Source organism: Dendropsophus ebraccatus, chromosome 2 (genome assembly GCF_027789765.1).
Source record: "Dendropsophus ebraccatus isolate aDenEbr1 chromosome 2, aDenEbr1.pat, whole genome shotgun sequence".
Classification (NCBI taxonomy): Eukaryota; Metazoa; Chordata; class Amphibia; order Anura; family Hylidae; genus Dendropsophus; species Dendropsophus ebraccatus.
The window spans coordinates 197,443,051-197,461,226 of NC_091455.1; the positions used below are offsets into that span (position 1 = coordinate 197,443,051).

At 42.8% G+C, this 18,176-nt stretch overlaps 1 protein-coding gene across 1 annotated transcript in view; it reads left to right on the forward strand.

The window, feature by feature from the left end:
• The window catches only part of MALRD1 (MAM and LDL receptor class A domain containing 1), a 288,505-nt gene that overhangs the window by 126,654 nt on the left and 143,675 nt on the right, over window positions 1–18,176 (forward strand). The window contains exons 22-24 of the mRNA XM_069959034.1: window positions 3,985–4,141; window positions 12,971–13,081; window positions 16,604–16,817. Coding sequence (XP_069815135.1) covers window positions 3,985–4,141; window positions 12,971–13,081; window positions 16,604–16,817 — 482 coding nt within the window. The remainder of the gene's footprint in view (window positions 1–3,984; window positions 4,142–12,970; window positions 13,082–16,603; window positions 16,818–18,176) is intronic.

Consider the following 18,176-nt stretch of genomic DNA (forward strand, 5'->3'; position numbering starts at 1 on the left):
AAACTTTTATTATGGGATGCATTTATTTATATTTTAACCCCCCCCACACTTTTTTTTAGCCCCACCTTCTAAGGGGACTACTATGAGCAATACCATAATTTCTCACAGGGATCAATGCAGTGCATATGTAATGCATTGATCCAAAGACTCTGCACTTGATTGCTTCAGGCTGTTGAAGGCCGATTGCCAATCTCAGGCAAACCTGGCAGGCCTCATTAAGGCCCCAGACTGCAATGAGAAAGGTTTGGCTCCTCACATTCACCCCCACCAGACCACCAATGACCATTTAAATGTCGCTGTCAATTTTATTTGCAGCAGCCCTCAGCTACTGATAGTAGCAGGGGGCTGTCGTGACCCCTCTCTACACCCTCTCGTACAGTTGTACGTCGTGGTTCGGGTTTAAATGAAAGTAAATAAGACTGAACCAATATATTACCCTTTCTACTACTACAATTTTCTCATTGGTGACAATAGTGAGGGCTAGCTCATCCTCCATCTCAGGCCTGAAGAGAATGTACATAGCTTATTGGTATGAGATAAATAGACACAGACAGACAGGTTTAAAGGGGTTTCCAGGCACAACAGATTGAGGTGTCGGGTATCAGCACAATGCTAATCAGTGATTGATTAGCTATCCTGTGGATGGGCCATCAATCTGTTTCACTCCTTTAAGCTGGCCATAGACAAGACCTAGCTGTTGGTTGAATGGTTGTCAGGTGGAAATTATCTCTCCTGAACCCAAGATACACATAAACTGGATGGAGAGAAGGGAGAAGTAAGCTGCTGCTAGCCAACTCAGGTGAAGGCTTATCTCCCCGAGAACAAAAGGATCGGGCAATTTCTCTACCAACATCACTGTTAGAGAGAGGTCGAGACGCCCCCATTCACATTAAATGGTCATCTGGCCCTGTGAAAATATTGGATTTGGTCAAGAATTGTTACAGTAGTGAACGGGGAAGTGGCCAACATCATCTTCTTCTTGAACATGAATAACATAGATGTAACCTCGAACATGACTGCATAACAAGACACAGAGTTTTGACAAATAAATGTAGTGGTAAAGATCCTGAGCGGGCTTTCTTCAATCTCTTTGAGTGCTCTTTCAGTATGATAATGCTCCATTAAAAATTTAAGATGCGTCTATCATTGACAGCATTTAACACAGTAGCTGTTTCCATGGTAATGTATATAAATGTATTTTTTAGAAATGCATGCAGGGGTCTGTATAGTAGCTATTAATCAACATTCACATGCATACAATTCACTGGGGTGCGTGGGTAAATTATTATTCTCAGCAAAAGGTAAAAACTTTATTGTTTGTGTAAACTGATGCATTACAGCTCCACTTAGTAAGATATGTGGAGTCATGAAAAGAAGCCATAGCATAGGAAAATCCAGGGGGGGAAGGTCCAAGTACCTGGAAAGTGTGTGAGAGGCTCAGAAACGTTCTTAAAGGGGCACTCTGGCATCAGAAAATTGTATTTAAACCAAACTATCATCCAACGATATATAACTTACTAATATAGTGTTATCAGTAGTAGTACATGTTCTTTCTTTACCCCTGACAGGAAGTTGTGTAGTCCTTACACTTTTAGGCTATGTTCAAACAACGTATCTTTTCGTAAAAGTACGGTCGTTGTTGCAATCGGCAACAACGGCCGTACTTTTTACGAAAAGATATGTTGCCTCTTCTTCTATGGTATACGCTCGGTCTTCTATAGTATACGCTCCGTACGGCATCTCTCGTGGCGCCGTAGAAAACTGACATGTCAGTTTTCTGCGGCCGCTATTCAGTGAATAGCGGCCGCAGAAAACCCTGTCAGTGTGCACTATGGAGAGAGAGGCTCCGGACGCTCACTCCATAGTGTGCAGTGCGAGTTCTGATGCCGACGCAACGGATGCATCAGAACTCTGCGGCTGCAAAGATCATCTGGGATGATCTTTTCAGAGACCGGCCGTTCTCTTACTGAGTGTGCACATAGCCTCACTGTGATATTGTCTCCAGCTTTCATCTATTCTGAGACCACTCATAATTTTCTCTTATCTCCAAAGAATTGGCTCTTGGATCTCATCCTTGAGCTCAAGCTGTAGTAGATTTCTATAGAGGACATGTGGATGGGAGACAGGGTTACTGATGCACCGGCTTTGCAAGGTGCTGTGGAAAGAGATATTGAATAAACAGCAGCATTACAACATGCACTTAATGCTAGTACACAGACCGCAATCTGCTGGATGACTATACTGTATATACATTATACTACTGTAAATGGCATGTATGGGAGACAGGGTTACTGATGCACTTACTGTGTAAGGTGCTGTGGGAGCAGGAATGGAGTAAACAGCAGCATCACAGCAATCACTCAATCCTAAGCACTCAACAAGCCGCACTGTGCCGGGGGAGGAATTATACAGTGGACTATTATAGATATAGATTATAGGTATGTGGAGTAGAAGGGGTTACTGATGCACCGGCTATGCAGAAATAAAACATCAGTAGCAAAGCAAGGAAAGGGTTGCAAAACACTCTGTTCTTGAGATGAGAGGAAAACTTTTACTTAGTATGCATACCGCAGATCATCTGGAGGCTAAAAGCTTACAGGCACAGACCCCAGTTGTTTTATCGCTGTTGGAGTTGTGGATCGCTTACAGTAAATTACTTTCATTCACCTAATGAGTAATGAACATCTAGTATTTTGGGGTAATCCACCATGTGCCGAGATGTTGACACATCTTTAAGGAATGCAGCCAACAAGAACCAGGCTGCCAATACCAGACATCCCATCATTACTTTACAGTATGGTCCTTAATGGCTGGATTAATGTCCTTGTGTAAGCCTCAGTGACTTCTTACCAGCCAGCAGAAGCTAGCCCCGCGTCCCCCGTGACTACTCTGATGCAGACAACAATTATCAGACTTCCCTGTTTGATCATTGAGAGCTGCTGAAAAGAGATAGTAAGTATATAATTATCCATAGTATCAATGCAGGTGACATAGAAAATATGGTGGAGATCTTGGGACTGACAAAGCTATGGACCTATCAGATATCTCATATAAAATCACTATAGCTAGGCCCTCTGCAGCCTGAGGTGGCCGATAACAATTCATCAAGGAGAGATGCTCTTTGTATGTGGTGTGTTCTCTGAACAATAAATGAGAATAAGAAGACTCCTAGGTTCACACTACGTTTTTTTATCCGTTTTTTGCAAAAAAACCTGATGAAATAAACGAATGCATTTGTGTGCATCCATTTTTGTGCATCCGTTTTTTCATTGACTTCCATTGTAAAAAAAAACGGATCAAAACGGATCGTTTTACTTTTTTTCTGGACACAAAAACGTAGCTGACACTACTTTTGTGTCCGTTTTAAAAAAAGGGGTCCGTTTTGATCCATTTTTTTTACAATGGAAGTCAATGGAAAAATGGATCAAAACGGATGCACACAAATGCATCAGTTTTTTTCATCCGTTTTTCACCCGCTTTTTGAAAAAAACTGATAAAAAAAACAAATTGCAAAAACGCAGTGTGAACCCAGCCTAATCCAGCGAAAATCTTTTTCTTTCAAATCAACTGGTTTCAGAAAGTTATATACAGTAGATTTGTAATTTACTTCTATTTAAAAATCTCAAGTCTTCCCATACTTATCAGCTGCTGTATGTCCTTTTTACTTTCCAGTCTGAAACAGTGCTCTCTGCTGCCATCTCTGTCCGAGAGCAGGTTTTCCACGGAAATTTGCTCCTGCTCTGGACAGTTCCTGTCTCGGACAGAGGTGGCAGCAGGACATACAGCAGCTGATAACTATAGGAAGACTTGAGATTTTTAACTAGATGTAAATTACAACTCTATATAACCTCTTAAAACCAGTTAATTTGAAAGAAAAAGATTTTTACTGGATAACCTCTTTAACCGTATTTGTCAAGTCAAGAGAGAAGAACTGTAGCAATACATTATAGTAATGTGACTGACTATACAACATTGACTTCTTAGGTCCACAGATGAAGGCTGGTATTTATATGCAGACAGCTCCAATGGAGAATTCGGCCATACAGCCCATATCATGACTCCTTTCATATCCCAAACTGGACCTAAGTGCAAGCTGACGTTCTGGACCTACATGGATGGAGGCACTGTGGGGTCATTACAGGTTAGTATAGAGGATAACACCTATTTAGTTACTTATAATAAGGCACCTATAAAAATGAATGGCGTATACTGAGCATATGTTTACCTCCCATTTTACATGAAGGCACGGGTAGTTGTTTTTCGTTAAAATCTTCTTCTTTCAAATCAACTGATTTTAGAAAGTTATAAATATTTGTAATATACTTCTATTTAAAAATGTAAAGTCTTCCAGTACTTATCACCTGCTGTATGTCCTGCAGGAAATGGTGTTTTCTTTCCAGTCTGACACAGTGCTCTCTGCTGCCACCTCTGTGTGACAGGAAGTGTCCAGAGCAGGAGTAAATCCCCATAGAAAACCTCTCCTGCTCTGGGCAGTTCCTGTCTTAGACAGAGGTGGCAGTAAAGAGCACTGTGTCAAACTGGAAAGAATATACCAATTCCTGCAGGACAAACAGTAGCTGATAAGTATGGGAAGACTTGAGATTTTTAAATAGAAGTATATTACAAATCTGTATAACTTTCTGAAATAAGTTGATTTGAAAGAAAAAGGTTTTCTCTGGATAATATATATTTTTGTGTAAGATTCCATAGATTCCTATGGTAGAAAATATGATGTACGGAGATGTAGACATAGACAGAAGGTTTATAGGACAGCTTCAGTTATTTCTTGTTCTCACTTTGTTAACACGTTGTATTAATATGTCGGATAAGACACAACCATGTTAAGATTCCTGTCATATCCCAGCCTGACATTCCTGACATCTATGACAGCCTAAGCGTCACGATTTCCATACCTGTCACTCACCGCACTCTTTTCTTTATGCATTGTAAATAATACAGATTTATCCTTTCTTAAAGGGGTTATCCAGATTTAGAAAAAAAACTACTTTCTTGTAAAAACAGCGCCACCCCTGTCCTCAGGTTGTGTGAGTTATTACAATTCGGCTCTATTCACTTCAATAAAATGAGCTGTAATACCTCACCCAAACTGAGGACAAGAATGGCGCTGTCAAACCCGTGGCCCTCCAGCTGTAGAAAAACTACAATTCCCATCCAAATTAAAGCTTTGGCTGTCCAAGCATGATGGGAATTGTAGTTTTGCAACAACTGGAGGGCCACACTTTGAGACTTATCTGTATGGGTTTGCTCAGTGCAGCAGGGGATCATGTCCTGGCTGAAGGAACAGCACAGATAGGAGCAGCAGGAGCCAGCAAGCATGCTCCCCAACATGATGCCAAGACTCCCTCCTCCTCCGGTCATTGCTACACTCGCTGTAAGTACAGGAACAGACATGGCCCCATGAAGTCCAGCAGTCACCTACTTCTTACTGTGATCCTCTGCAGACAGAATCATTGTATGTAGCACAGGTTCAGACTATGTTCACACTCTGTGCAAATTCAGAAGACAACAGCCATTCCTATCACTTATCAGTGTGTCTGATTCCAGACACAGCCAGAAGGGGCAGCAGAGAGACGGCGCCTGGTCTCTCTTTACTAGAGATACTAACATAGACAAAACTTTCCATACAATCTGAACATAGATTACTAGAAATGAAATTTTTATTCAAATTTAATTTTCATTAATTGTATGTTTTAATTTTTTTATTGTTTTAATGTTGTATGTTAATAAGATCATGAGATAAATTTCTATAAAAAAAATAATTCATTGCTTCATCAGTGATTTTATAGATGCTGAATCATGTTTGTAGTATATTATAGGGTAGAAAGCCTCTAGGATTAAGGCCAAGAGCGCTGGATTATCAGATGTATTCAAGGGATGTTTCTAAAATAAACTTTACTGGTCACATAATCGATAATTCCAATTAGTCAATGATCAGCAGGAAAACGTACAAGGAAAGCAATTAGGGGCACTCAGTGATGGAACTTCTAAAGGCCGTGTTCGCATGTGACAGGATTATTGCCGAAATTTCTGTGAATGTTCTTTATATCTTAATGGGGTTCATGAGAATGGATGCCAGTGCTGCAAACGCAGCTACAGGTATGTGTACGGCATACATTTTAATTGGCATCAAAGTGTGTAGATAGTATTCTTATGTCCCAGGTAGGGATGGTCCGAACCTGGTTTGGGTCGGGTTTGTATGAACCCGAACCCTCGGTAATGATTCCCGCTGCCTGCCCTCTCCGTGGAGAGGATGGATACAGCGGGAGGACCGCCTGGAAAACTGAGATACAGCCATAACCATAGGCTGTATCCTAGTTTTCCAGGCGGTCCTCCCACTGTATCCACCCGCTGCACGGAGCGGGCAGACAGCGGGAATCTGATGCCGAGCGTTTGGGTTCATACAAACCCGAACCTCAGCAGGTTCGGACCATCCCTAGTCCCAGGTACAATACAGAGCTGTGCTGTGCTGTCCACCCTTGCTGCTCCCTTCTCCCTCTCAGGCTATGTGCACACTGAGGAAAAGGCGAGGAATTCAGCTTGAAATTCCTCCCGTAAAAAATGTGCAGAGCAAAGTCCCATTGTGTTCAATGGGTTTTCTGCTCTGTTGTTCACACTGCAGAATTTCCGAGCAGAATTTTCTGCTGTAGATCTGCTAGAGGAATCCTATAGAAGTCAATGGGGGGCTTAAATTCTGCTTGAATTCTGCCTCAAAACTTTCAGCTACAATTCCTCGAGAATTGCTCAGTGTGCACATAGCCTCACAGCATGAGTCTCACAGGATTTTTTGGAACATTTACAGAAAGTCCATAAGCATTGCCGAAAGTTGAGGTTTGCATGAAACCGAATGATCAGCATTTAAAGATGTTATCAAGCGCTACAAAAATATGGCCACTTTCCCCCCTCTCTTGTCTCCAGGTCAGGTTTGGTTTGCAATTAAGCTCCATTTACTTCAATGGAACTGAGTTTGAAACCACACCCAATCTGGAGACGACAGTGGGGAAAGTGGCCATGTTTTTGTAGCGCTGGATAACCCTTTTAAATACTGCTGCCTGGAGAAGGTGAATGCAGCCCGAGGACTGGCTGGAAAACATGGACACAGCCTTGGATATACTTCTGTAGAAAGTCTATGGGATGGTCTCCGGTCATTTGCACATCATGTGCAGTAGAAGCAGTGCTCGCCCGCATGCTCTTTTCACATCTTCTCCTTCATTCTAGCAATTGGTGGGGATCCAAACAAGTTTTGACATAACTTTTGACACGTCATACATCAATGACTAGGGGCTTCCTGACATCATGCTCTTCTTTTTAATAGGAAAGGAACAACAAAAAAGATGGTGGCACTGTATTTGTTTTCAGTGACATTTAACAGATTCCATGGATTATAATGGGGTCCATCCAATCTCTGTCATAGTTTCTGGCATTTTACCAAAGTAGGGACGTAAATGGTGTAACAGTGGATGGCAACCACCATCACCACAACATGAGTGACCATAGAGGAAGTGACCCAGTGCTCCAGCAACACCACTGCCACCAGATCTAGACCCCTGGCCAACAAATACCAAATTGCAGGAACAATGGCTGCCGCACAGCACTATACCAGTGTGAACAGATGGATAGGCTCACCAGCCGGCAGACTGAGGGAAACTGATACTGACTAGAGATGAGCGAACTTCGAGCATGCTCAGGTCCATTCAAACCCCAACTCTCTGCATTTGATTACCAGTGGCTGAAAAAGTTGGATGCAGCCCTAAGACAGCCTGGAAAACATAGATACAGCCAAGACTCCCTAGGGCTGCATCCAACTTCTACAGCCACCGGTAATCAAATGCAGAGTGCTTGGGTTCAGATTAGCCTGAGCCTGCGCAAGGTTCACCCATCTCTAGTATAGACCCTGACTCCTATCAATTAAAGGAAACAACACGGAAACCTAATTAAAGGGAACCTGGCACCCGGGGCAGAGCCCACCCTACCGATGGATAAAGAATCATATATGTACCCTTCGCTGTCAGTCACGCGGCGGATGCCGATCCGGCAGCAGAGAAATTGATGCCTGCTTGACTACGTGCTCAGTATGCAAATGAGCAGAGATGAGTCCGATGTCCATAGGAAATCCCTTCGCAAGTAGTTTCCTATGAACATCAGACTCATTTCTGCTCATTTAGCGCATAGACCGGCATCCGGAGCGAGACTGTCCTTTATCCATGGATAGGGTGGGCACTGCCCCGGGTGTGAGACCGGCATCCGGCATCCGGAGCTGGACTGTCCTTTATCCATGGGTGGGGTGGGCACTGCCCCGGGTGTGAGGCAGGCATCCAGAGTGGGACTGTCCTTTATCCATGGATAGGGTGGGCACTGCCCCGAGTGTGAGGCCGGCATCCGGAGCGGGACTGTCCACCAGACTCCAGACGTACTCACTACTGCGAGATTCATTAGCCTGAAGAAGGTCCGGGAAGGGCCGAAAGCTTGCTTTATATTTATGGTCTCTACTTCATAGTGTTTCATATTGGTCGGAGTATACATTTTTTGTCTATCACTGTAAAATAAACTATCACTTCTGCATAATATTGAGTGCCGTGGACTTTACTACTTCTTGGTATACATGGTTGAAGAACCACAACCCACTGAGCACCAACCAGCGAGAGGTGTGCAACACTGATTTACCCTATATTGTCCTTTATCCATGGACAGGGTGGGCACTGCCCCGGGTGTGAGGCCGGCATCCAGAGTGGGACTGTCCTTTATCCATGGATAGGGTGGGCACTGCCCCCAGTGTGAGGCCGGCATCCGGAGTGGGACTGTCCTTTATCCATGGATAGGGTGGGCACTGCCCCGGGTGTGAGACTTGCATCCGGAGCGGGACTGTCCTTTATCCATTGATAGGGTGGGCTCTGTCCAGAGCGCCAGGTTCCCTTTAAAGCTTCCAATAGGCAACAACTGACTGTGCCCAACCAATTGATATCTTTCTGATATAGGATTTCTTGAAAAAAATCCACAAAAAACATAGGAAGAAGAAGAAAACTATGAGTCAGGCCCAATCCTAGAAACCCTAAGCATCCTGTACCATGTACTATGATAAAATTTGGTTGGCCATGTCTAGGATTTACAGCTTTGATGTTGATAGGAATAGATGCTTTACATGTCCCTTGTCTGCCTTTGGCTGACTGTATTGAGCTGTGAACCTGAGACTAGGCACATACTGCTTATCCCTTGTAGTCTAAAATGAACAGAGTGTCAGATAGAAAGGCCTCGTCTTACTTTCCCTGCGGTGCTTTTGTACGGAGCCCATTTGGCAGCTAACAGTAGGTGAACATTTAACTAGGAGCCAGGTCCCCACAATGCCGCGGCCGCAGCTGCCTTCTGATGGAGAGACAAGTGAGATATTGAACGTCCCTCTTCCCCAGGTTTGCCAGGTATCATTTAGAGAACTGGAAAGCAATCAATATATAACAAGGGCCGTACAATGCTAATGAGGGAGAGGAAAAAGCCGTAATGATACAGCGAATGCCGCCGCGCATATGTTACATTAAAGCAAGGCGGTGTCAATTAAAACTGCAAAATGAGGCTCACGGAGGTTCCCTGTAAACGTTATTGTGCGATGATTGATGTTGAGCGTTCTTGTTCGTGTCTATGGTTTTATCTTCATTTCGCACAAATTGACCTGCAGCATTTATTCGGAGTCCTATCAGCGCTGTAGAGATGTGCGCTAGATGCCGAGCAACAGCTGCTATCCCTGCTGGGAACTTTTATAGGGACACATGTATTATAATAAAGATAACAGTCTCGGTGGGGAGTCTAAGAAACAATAAGCGGGGGAAAAAAGTGGATTTTCACGTTCATCGATTTGACTGGTAATTCTAAGGTGAGAGGTTTGGAAATGGCGACCTTAAAGGGGTTTTAGATAAAGGAGTGAAGATAAATAGGACTGATGCGGTGCACTGTGTGATGAAAAACATATTTTCTATGTACAAGTATTTATTTCGAGATGTATATGGGGGAGATTTATCAAACATGGTGTAAAGTGAAACAGGCTCAGTTGCCCCTAGCAACCAATCAGATTCCACCTTTCTTTTTTCAAAGAGTCTGTTAGGAATGAAAGGTGGTTGCTAGGGGAAACTGAGACAGTTTCACTTTAAGCCATGTTTGATAAATTTCCTCCATAGACTTGGCCCCCTTCACTAGTCCGAGAAATTTACCCAGATTTCTTATAATTTTCTCCCTGGTTCCGGGTACGTCATGACACGGTTGAAATGACACAAGTGGGTGGGATTTAGCCTGCTCAGCCAATCAGTGACTGCAGCAGTGTCCCATCCTGGCTGAGTGGGGCATCCATCAGCCCGGTCATGACATAGCCAGAGGGGAGCTAAGAAGACAGCTGGCTGGGGTCCATAAGCAGGACCCCACCCCCATCCCATGCTTGTAAGGATTTTTGTACCCCCCCGGCTGGACTTATCCTTTAAATAATAGATCACATTCCGCCTTTAAGAGGAGTGTGTTTTTTAAAGGGAAACCCTATAACCCAAGGTGGGGGATGAAGATAATTTTCTTACCTTGACCCTCAGTGTCTTTTTCAGGATATATGTAGGTCATTGCAAATGGTAATGAGGCATTTTGTTGCATTGGGGGCAAGACTACCACCCTCAGTGCACTGATCCACCAGACTTGTCTCCCCCCCCCCCCCTATATATTGGGGTGGTGCTCTGGTCTTTTAATATCTGTTAGGAGGAGTGGACCAGCCCATTGATAGGTGCCTTTAGGGTGGTAGTTCCTCCCCCAGTGCTCCAATATGCCTCTTTAGTATATATATTAAACCTTAAAGTACACAGAAACTGCGCTGAGGTTCAAGGTAATATATTTGCAATGCAATATATAGAAGTTGCATATAGTCAGTAATAATGAATCCTCTATAGTAGTCTCATGTTTCATACTGTTATGTGTGCCTAGGAACTCCAGGAGGCAAGGTAAATATCTGCTACACATAAACCATTGATGTTCTGTGATATAATTTGATGTTTTTCTTCTTCTTGCAAGTTGTACATCAAACACAAACACTATTCAGGGTAAATATCCAACCAATATATCTTCAAAGTGACACGACTCAATTGTTTCACACCACAAAATGCCAATAAAATATTTCACAATTTTATTTCTAAGATAAAAAAATAAATATATAGAAAATTGTTTTGTGAGATACCAAAAATTCTCCACAAAATGTTATTCTTCTAATATTAACATGAATGATTATGGCCCGATGCGGTTTAGGATTCTCAGTTATTTAAATATCTCACAAAGTGGCGGCTATCGGTTTACTGAAGAAGAGTAATGGCAATGGGTTAGAACATACAATTTATTTAGACGCCATTTCTCAAAAAGCCTTATAATAAAAAAGCCATGTATGGAATGGAATAATTGGTCGTAGATTGCATGATGTTTTGATTTTCTTGTATTTTTGGCTGATTTTTGTTTTTTTTGTCGGGACCGGTCACAGTGAATTAACAAAACGCTGTGTGATTGATCAAGAGTCTTTAAGATTAATTTACATGGGCCAGATCCAAAAATGCATTAGATTTAATTTTCTACTATTACTTAAATGGGCTCTGAGAGGGTCGAAAGTTTTGATTGGTCGGATTTGGATGACACAAACTGAAAATGAGCTGGGAGAAATGTGAACTACCTGCGTTCTCTACCAGCTTAGTCCCATAGTTTTGAGCCGAGTTGCCGAACTGTTCAAGTGTTATCCGAACCTTTGGCAATGTTATCCTAACGTTTGATATTTGACTCAATAAAATGCCACCCTAGGGAGTCCTGTAAAACATGAATACAGCCATAGGCCATAGGTTGTATCCATGTTTTCCTGGACCTCCTAGGGCTTCATACAACTTCTTCAGCCGCTGGTAATCAAATTCAGAGCTTTCGCATTTGGAGAATGTTGCCGACCCCAACAGTTTGACATCTCCACTCAGCACTAGATCTGAACACTTAGACCCTGACCAATCAAAACTTTGACATGACAGTACAAGTGAAATATACACTTAAAGGGGTAGTTGAATAAATATAAAAGGTATTTATAACGTATCAATAATATAAATGTTTTATTAGTATGTTTCATATTGGGGAGAGGGGCACATGCTGAAACTAGATACCCAAAGTTTGCACTGAATTTATCTGTATAAGAGGCACATGCCTAAACTGGGTTGGGCCTTTAGAGAACCAGAGAATCCTTCATGGACCCATGCTTTGGCACAATAAAAGGTTCTGCAGGTTCAACAGACAACAATCCAACCCAACCCAACCTAAAAGTGTATAATAAAATTAGAAGTGAATGTGAAAGTTCTGTATAGACAGAAGTTGGCCCATTGGAATCATTTTTCTTGTTTTCCCAAGGATAATGTGTACATGTTTTGTAGAAACGGAAAGTGGACACATACAATAATATACCCTGGTGGTCCCAGGGTACCCTAGTTTGGCATTGAGTCTCTCCAGGGCCATATCTACTGCTCATGTTGCCTGAGACGACAAGGCTAAATATCTCCTATAAGTCTTCTATACAGCAGAATAATTGGAGTCCCCTATTCTAGTCAACCATACAAAACCAGAATTATTTTATGCCAAGTTCCCATAGTTTGAGGGTGGCAAAAAAACACATAGCATGACGTTCGAGTTTAAACAAAACTCAGGATCCACAGGTTTGACTCTAGTCCTTACAGTCCATGTGTCGTTTACATTGCTGGTGTCATTTTTGTGTGGTCCATGGACCCTCTCAGCCACCAGCAACTGGGGACAGCAACTACCCCTGTACCCCCCAGTACCTAAGAAGATTGGAAAATAGCCCCACAGATAATAATAGCAAGTATAACACACAAAAAAGAAAAAGTGTATATAGGATGGAATTTATTATTCAAGATTATCAGTCTATTTTTCTCAAATTTTTCCCCCCTCTTATAAATCTCAGGTACTTCTTAGACTCGTCAATGTCACATATGAAGTTTGGTTTCAAAGTGGAAAACAAGGAGCTCGGTGGAGGAGAGCAGAAGTTTACTTGGGGGCATTGTCTAACTTTCAGGTTTGTACTTTTGCTTTGTCATTTTAGTTTTTTCTTTTTTGGAACTAAAACAGTTCTGGCCTATCCTAAAGACCAAGTGATGGGAGTCACCAAACTGTTGATCAATAAATAGGGCTTGGCTGTAGTACCTGTCACAGCTACAAGTATGCACACACCATTGTGCCTGAGTAAAGAATGAAGGGGTTGTGGCTCTTTCTTATGCACCATGACCCCTTGTTTAGTAGCAGCGGTCCCAGGGTTGGAACACCCATGGTATTACCAATCAATTGTCAATCACTCCTCTGGCCAGTGGCAGCATTATGCCTCCAGTTACATGAGGCCTCTCTCCCCCAAGCATTGCATTGCAGAGTGATGTCACTTGTGCGCTAATAAAGCCCAAGGACAGAAGGATAAGCTGGAGGACAGTAAAAAAGCATACTCAACTGCTGCAGATGCCCTACTCCGGCTTATCCTTCTGTCCTTGGGTTTGTTAGTGCACAAGTGAAGTCACTCATGATCTACAATGCTTGGGGGAGAGAGAGGCCTCATGTGGCTGGAGGCATAATGCTGCCACTGGCACTCTATGGTAGAGTGTAGTCCAGATCGAAGAGCTTTAGGCTTTTAAAATTTTTGAAATTGAGGTCAGGATGGGCCAAAAAGAAAAAAATAATGGATACTCACCTGTCTGTTCCCATGCAGCTGACATTATGATGTCGGGGTTACATTTCCACACACAGGACATACACACTTCTACAATGGTGACCAAACTTAGCTGGTGATAGGCTGAGCGGGCACTTCCTGTGTGTCAAGACATCAGCAGGACATAGTAAGCAATGGGACCCAGGCACTGTCAGGGGACCCAGGCAGCAGAGGGGGATCACGTAGGTGAGTATCCCTTTTTCTTTTTAAGCCAGCCTGACCTCTTCTAGTAATACATTTTTTTGCCAGACAACCCTGTTAACAAAAGTTTAAAGCTTTATGGGCATCATGTAATCATACCTCATGCTGAGAGCTCTATAATGATCTCATCACATCTACATTACGATTTGGAAAACTGCTTGTGATTTCTATGATGGGTTTTAGCGCAAAGAGCCGAGAAGCCCGGACACAATGATTGCAGTAGGAGCTTAATAACATATTTCCCATTCTGTTACCCTCATAATACTCCCCAGTGAGTTTAACAGAATGTCTAATTTACTGAAGTGAAGCTGAAATCTAGCGCCATAAACAATGTCAGCGGCGAGGTAATTAATTGGACTTACCATATGTTCCACATTGTGTCTCCTAGCCAAATAATTAAAGTGATATGTCTTTGCGTTTGGATTTCATGTTTAGCTTACAGTACATCCAGGAAGATAGTCTATCAAATGTTAAAGAGGGGGATGCCACTTGCCTGGGTAATGAAGCAATCTGCTACAAGAGCGGATATTTTTAGCATGACATTTTGTTATTGGCTCGGTATACAAAAGTTAGACAACTAGAATGGCAAAAATACTTGGAAAATAAAGGCTCAGCAGATACTTCACCCTGGAGACTTAGGGCAGAGAACACTTTAGTATATGCTAACAATGAAATATAGCCATTGTGATTGGGGGTACTGAAAGAGAATAAAGTTACAGCTAGAGATGAGCAAAGCGGGCTTAGTTGAGGGTTGCACGAAGCTGAACAATGGGTTTTTTAAGCCCACTGTCGGCCTGCTCCATGGAGAAGGAGTAGTTAGAGCATTGTCATGGATAAATGCATAATTCATAGGCTGTATCCATGATTTCCAGGCACTCCTTTGGCTGTATCCACCTTCTCCACAGAGCAAGAAGACAGCAGGATTTAAAAGCTGATCGATCATCTTCATACAAACCTTAACAAAACCTGCTTTGCTTATATCTAGTTACAGCCCATGAGTGCAAATACAAACTCTATTGCAGCCCCCCAGTACCTTGTGTAATCCTTTAATATTGCAGTAGTACTTTGTCCAGGCGTAGCTCTTTCCTGCTTACCTCCTGGCTATGCAAGGAAATGTCTTCACTCATTGGGGGTCCCCAGATATAGCAGCTGCCAAAAAGAGTGGTGGACCACTGGCTAGTTCTGAACAATGGCTAGTAAGTGCATGCAAAAGGACGCTGGTTGACCTCAGGGAGATAAACCAAAACACAGCAGAGACACCATCACATCTCTTGAGGTCAGTGTATTCTAGAACATTGCCACCTGGGATATCAAATATGCAAAAGAACACTGCAGACACACCATCACGTGTCTCGACGTCGGTGAACTAGCCAGACCTTCCTCCGGAAAGTACCAACCAAGCCAAGGAATGTCTCCAATCAAGGAAACCACCCAAGCAAGGTATCCATCCACAGACAGCTGTTTCGGGGTATTTGCCCCTCATCAGTATGGAGTAGGATTCTGGCTAGTGGGAGCAATGCCTAGTAAGTGACCAGGAATAGACCGGTGCCATGTGCGGGAACTGGGCCACAGTAAAAAAAGAAAAACTGCAGCGTCGGCATCCCCGTGCCGGCGCTGGTCTAATGATGTAAAGATCCTAAAGCGATGTACCTGCAGGTACATTCACTTTACACAGACAGGTCAGGGGTGGTGACAGGTTCTCTTTATGCTGATCATAACAATAATTTTTCTTCTAGATATGCCTTTTCAGCAAGTTTGAAATCTTTGTAATATCAGTGATGAACATAAGTCATTCCCATGTTGCAATATTAAGCCAATAGTACTTTTCTTGATTTGGGGGACCCTGTGCATTGCACTGACATTGATTTTAGTGGACGCAGAGTAATGCATAATTTCACCTATGGTGGCACTGCAAAGTATTTTAACTAGTGTTAAGTAAGCACTAAAATGCTTGAGTGCTCATTACTCGAGTCAAGAATTTTTCAATGTTTGAGTGCTTGGGTAACGAACCCCATTGAAATCAATAGGATGCTCTAGCATTTAAGGGTACCTATCATTTGGAGCGGGCGGCAGGATACGTAGGAAAAATCCTGCTGGCAGGATGTCCATTTGGGCACGCACAAGAGACGTATTTCCTCCATCTTGGCATTTGCCTACATTGTAAGTGCATGCAGCCAAAGGCTGAGCCAGAAGAACTCTGTCTCCAGCATGCGCCCGAACGGACAGCCCTCCGCCAGGAATTCTGTGGCGTATCCTACTGCCCGATCCAAATGATAAGTACTCTTTAAACAGGTGCTCCTTGCTCGGCAGAGTGGAGGGTGCCTGGTTCACCTTCAAGGAATGTGTAAACGAAACGTACAAAAATGTAAACGTTCAGTTGAGCATAGTGCTTGATCTAGCACCCGAAGCTTGGTCAAACACTAAGCTTGATAGAGCATGCTCATTTAACCCTGGCTGCTTGATCCCCCCCACTGATTACAGTTAAAATCTAAAGATGCCAGAAGCAGGATCCCCTGTGATCAGCTGGGGAGGGGGTCCTTATAACAAAAAAGGGTTGTTGTCTATTGTGCAGAAAACCTGGAACATATTTTTGAATCTTTTATCCTCCAATAACTCTAACAGCAATAGATTTTGCAATTGCAGATTGTCCTTCGTGCCAAACGTGGGGTCAGCTACGTCGGAGATGTCAGCGTGGATGATATTTCTTTTGAAGACTGTGCGCCGGTGCTGCTAGATGACAAGCCGTGCACATCGGAGGAGTTCATGTGCTCCAATAAATACTGCATTCCCAAGAAGAACATGTGTGACCTAGCCAATGACTGCTCGGATAACTCCGATGAGGACCACTACTTGTGTAGTAAGTGACTCCATGAACTCTACAAACCAAATACAGCAATGAGATGTGTCATACATTTGTATAATAATCTTTTATTTTCTTGTTTTTATTAGTGGATATTAGTGGAGATAGTAATACCCCTTTAGCCGGCATATTACAGATTCAGTCTCAGTTTTAGGGTCAGTTCCGACTACAGAATTTGGGCAGAATTTCCAGCGGAACATGCGCCGCGGACCCCACTTGTAGTTCTGCCTGTCCTGTTGATTGAATAGGATGTCTCATGCACACTCCGCCATCTGCCCAAAGAATTGACATGCCTATTCTTTGGGCAGACATCAGAGTGTGTATGAGACATCCTATTCAATCAACAGGACAGGCAGAAATTCAAGTGGGGCGGCTCCTCTTGAAATACTGTGCAAATTCTGTAGTGTGAATGGGCTCTTACAAAAAATGGAGCAAGGGCAACAAGCAACATAGGGCCTTACAGAGCTTTTCTGACTTTAGCCTACATCATACCAACATATTCTGCCACATACAGATAGTACCCAAATACCATGAAGTATCCAATAAATACTTCTAACATAATACTTTTCCCACCTACAAATAACGGAGAGGTCTGTAATTTTTATGGTAGGTACACATGACTTGTGAAAGACAGAATCTATTTAAAAATATTAGAAAATCACATTGTAGAATTTTTAAATAATTAATTTGAATTTGATTGCTTAAAATAAGTATTTAATCACCTATCAACCAGCAAGAATTCTGGCTGTCACAGCCCTGTTAGTCCTCCTATTCTGCACTCATTAACTGTACTAATTGCACCTGTTCAAACTTGTTACCTGTATAAAAAAAAACATCTGTCCACACATTCAATCAATCAAACTCCAACCTCTCTATCATGACCAAAATCAAAGAGCTGCCTAAGGAAGCTAGCGACAAAACTGTAGACCTGCACAAGGCTGTGATGGGCTACAGGACAATAGGCAAGCAGCTTTGTGAGAAGGCAACAACTGTTGGCATAATTATTAGAAAATGGAAGAAACACAAGATGACTGTCAGTCTTCCTCAATCTGGGGCTCCATGCAAGATCTTACATTGTTGGGTAAGGATGTTTCTGAAAAAGGTCAGAAATCAGTCCAGAACTACTGTACATGGCAGGACCTGCTCAATGTTGCCAGGCTAACAAAGGAGTGGCTCCGTAAGAAGTATTTCCAGACTTGAACCCAATAGAAAATCTTTGCAGGGAGCTAAAACTCAAACCTGAAAGATCTGTAGAAGATGTGTATGGAGGAGTGGGAAACAAACCCTGTGTGCAAACCTGGCCAAGAACTACAGGAAACGTCCAACCTCTGTAATTGCAAAAAAAGGTTTCTGGAC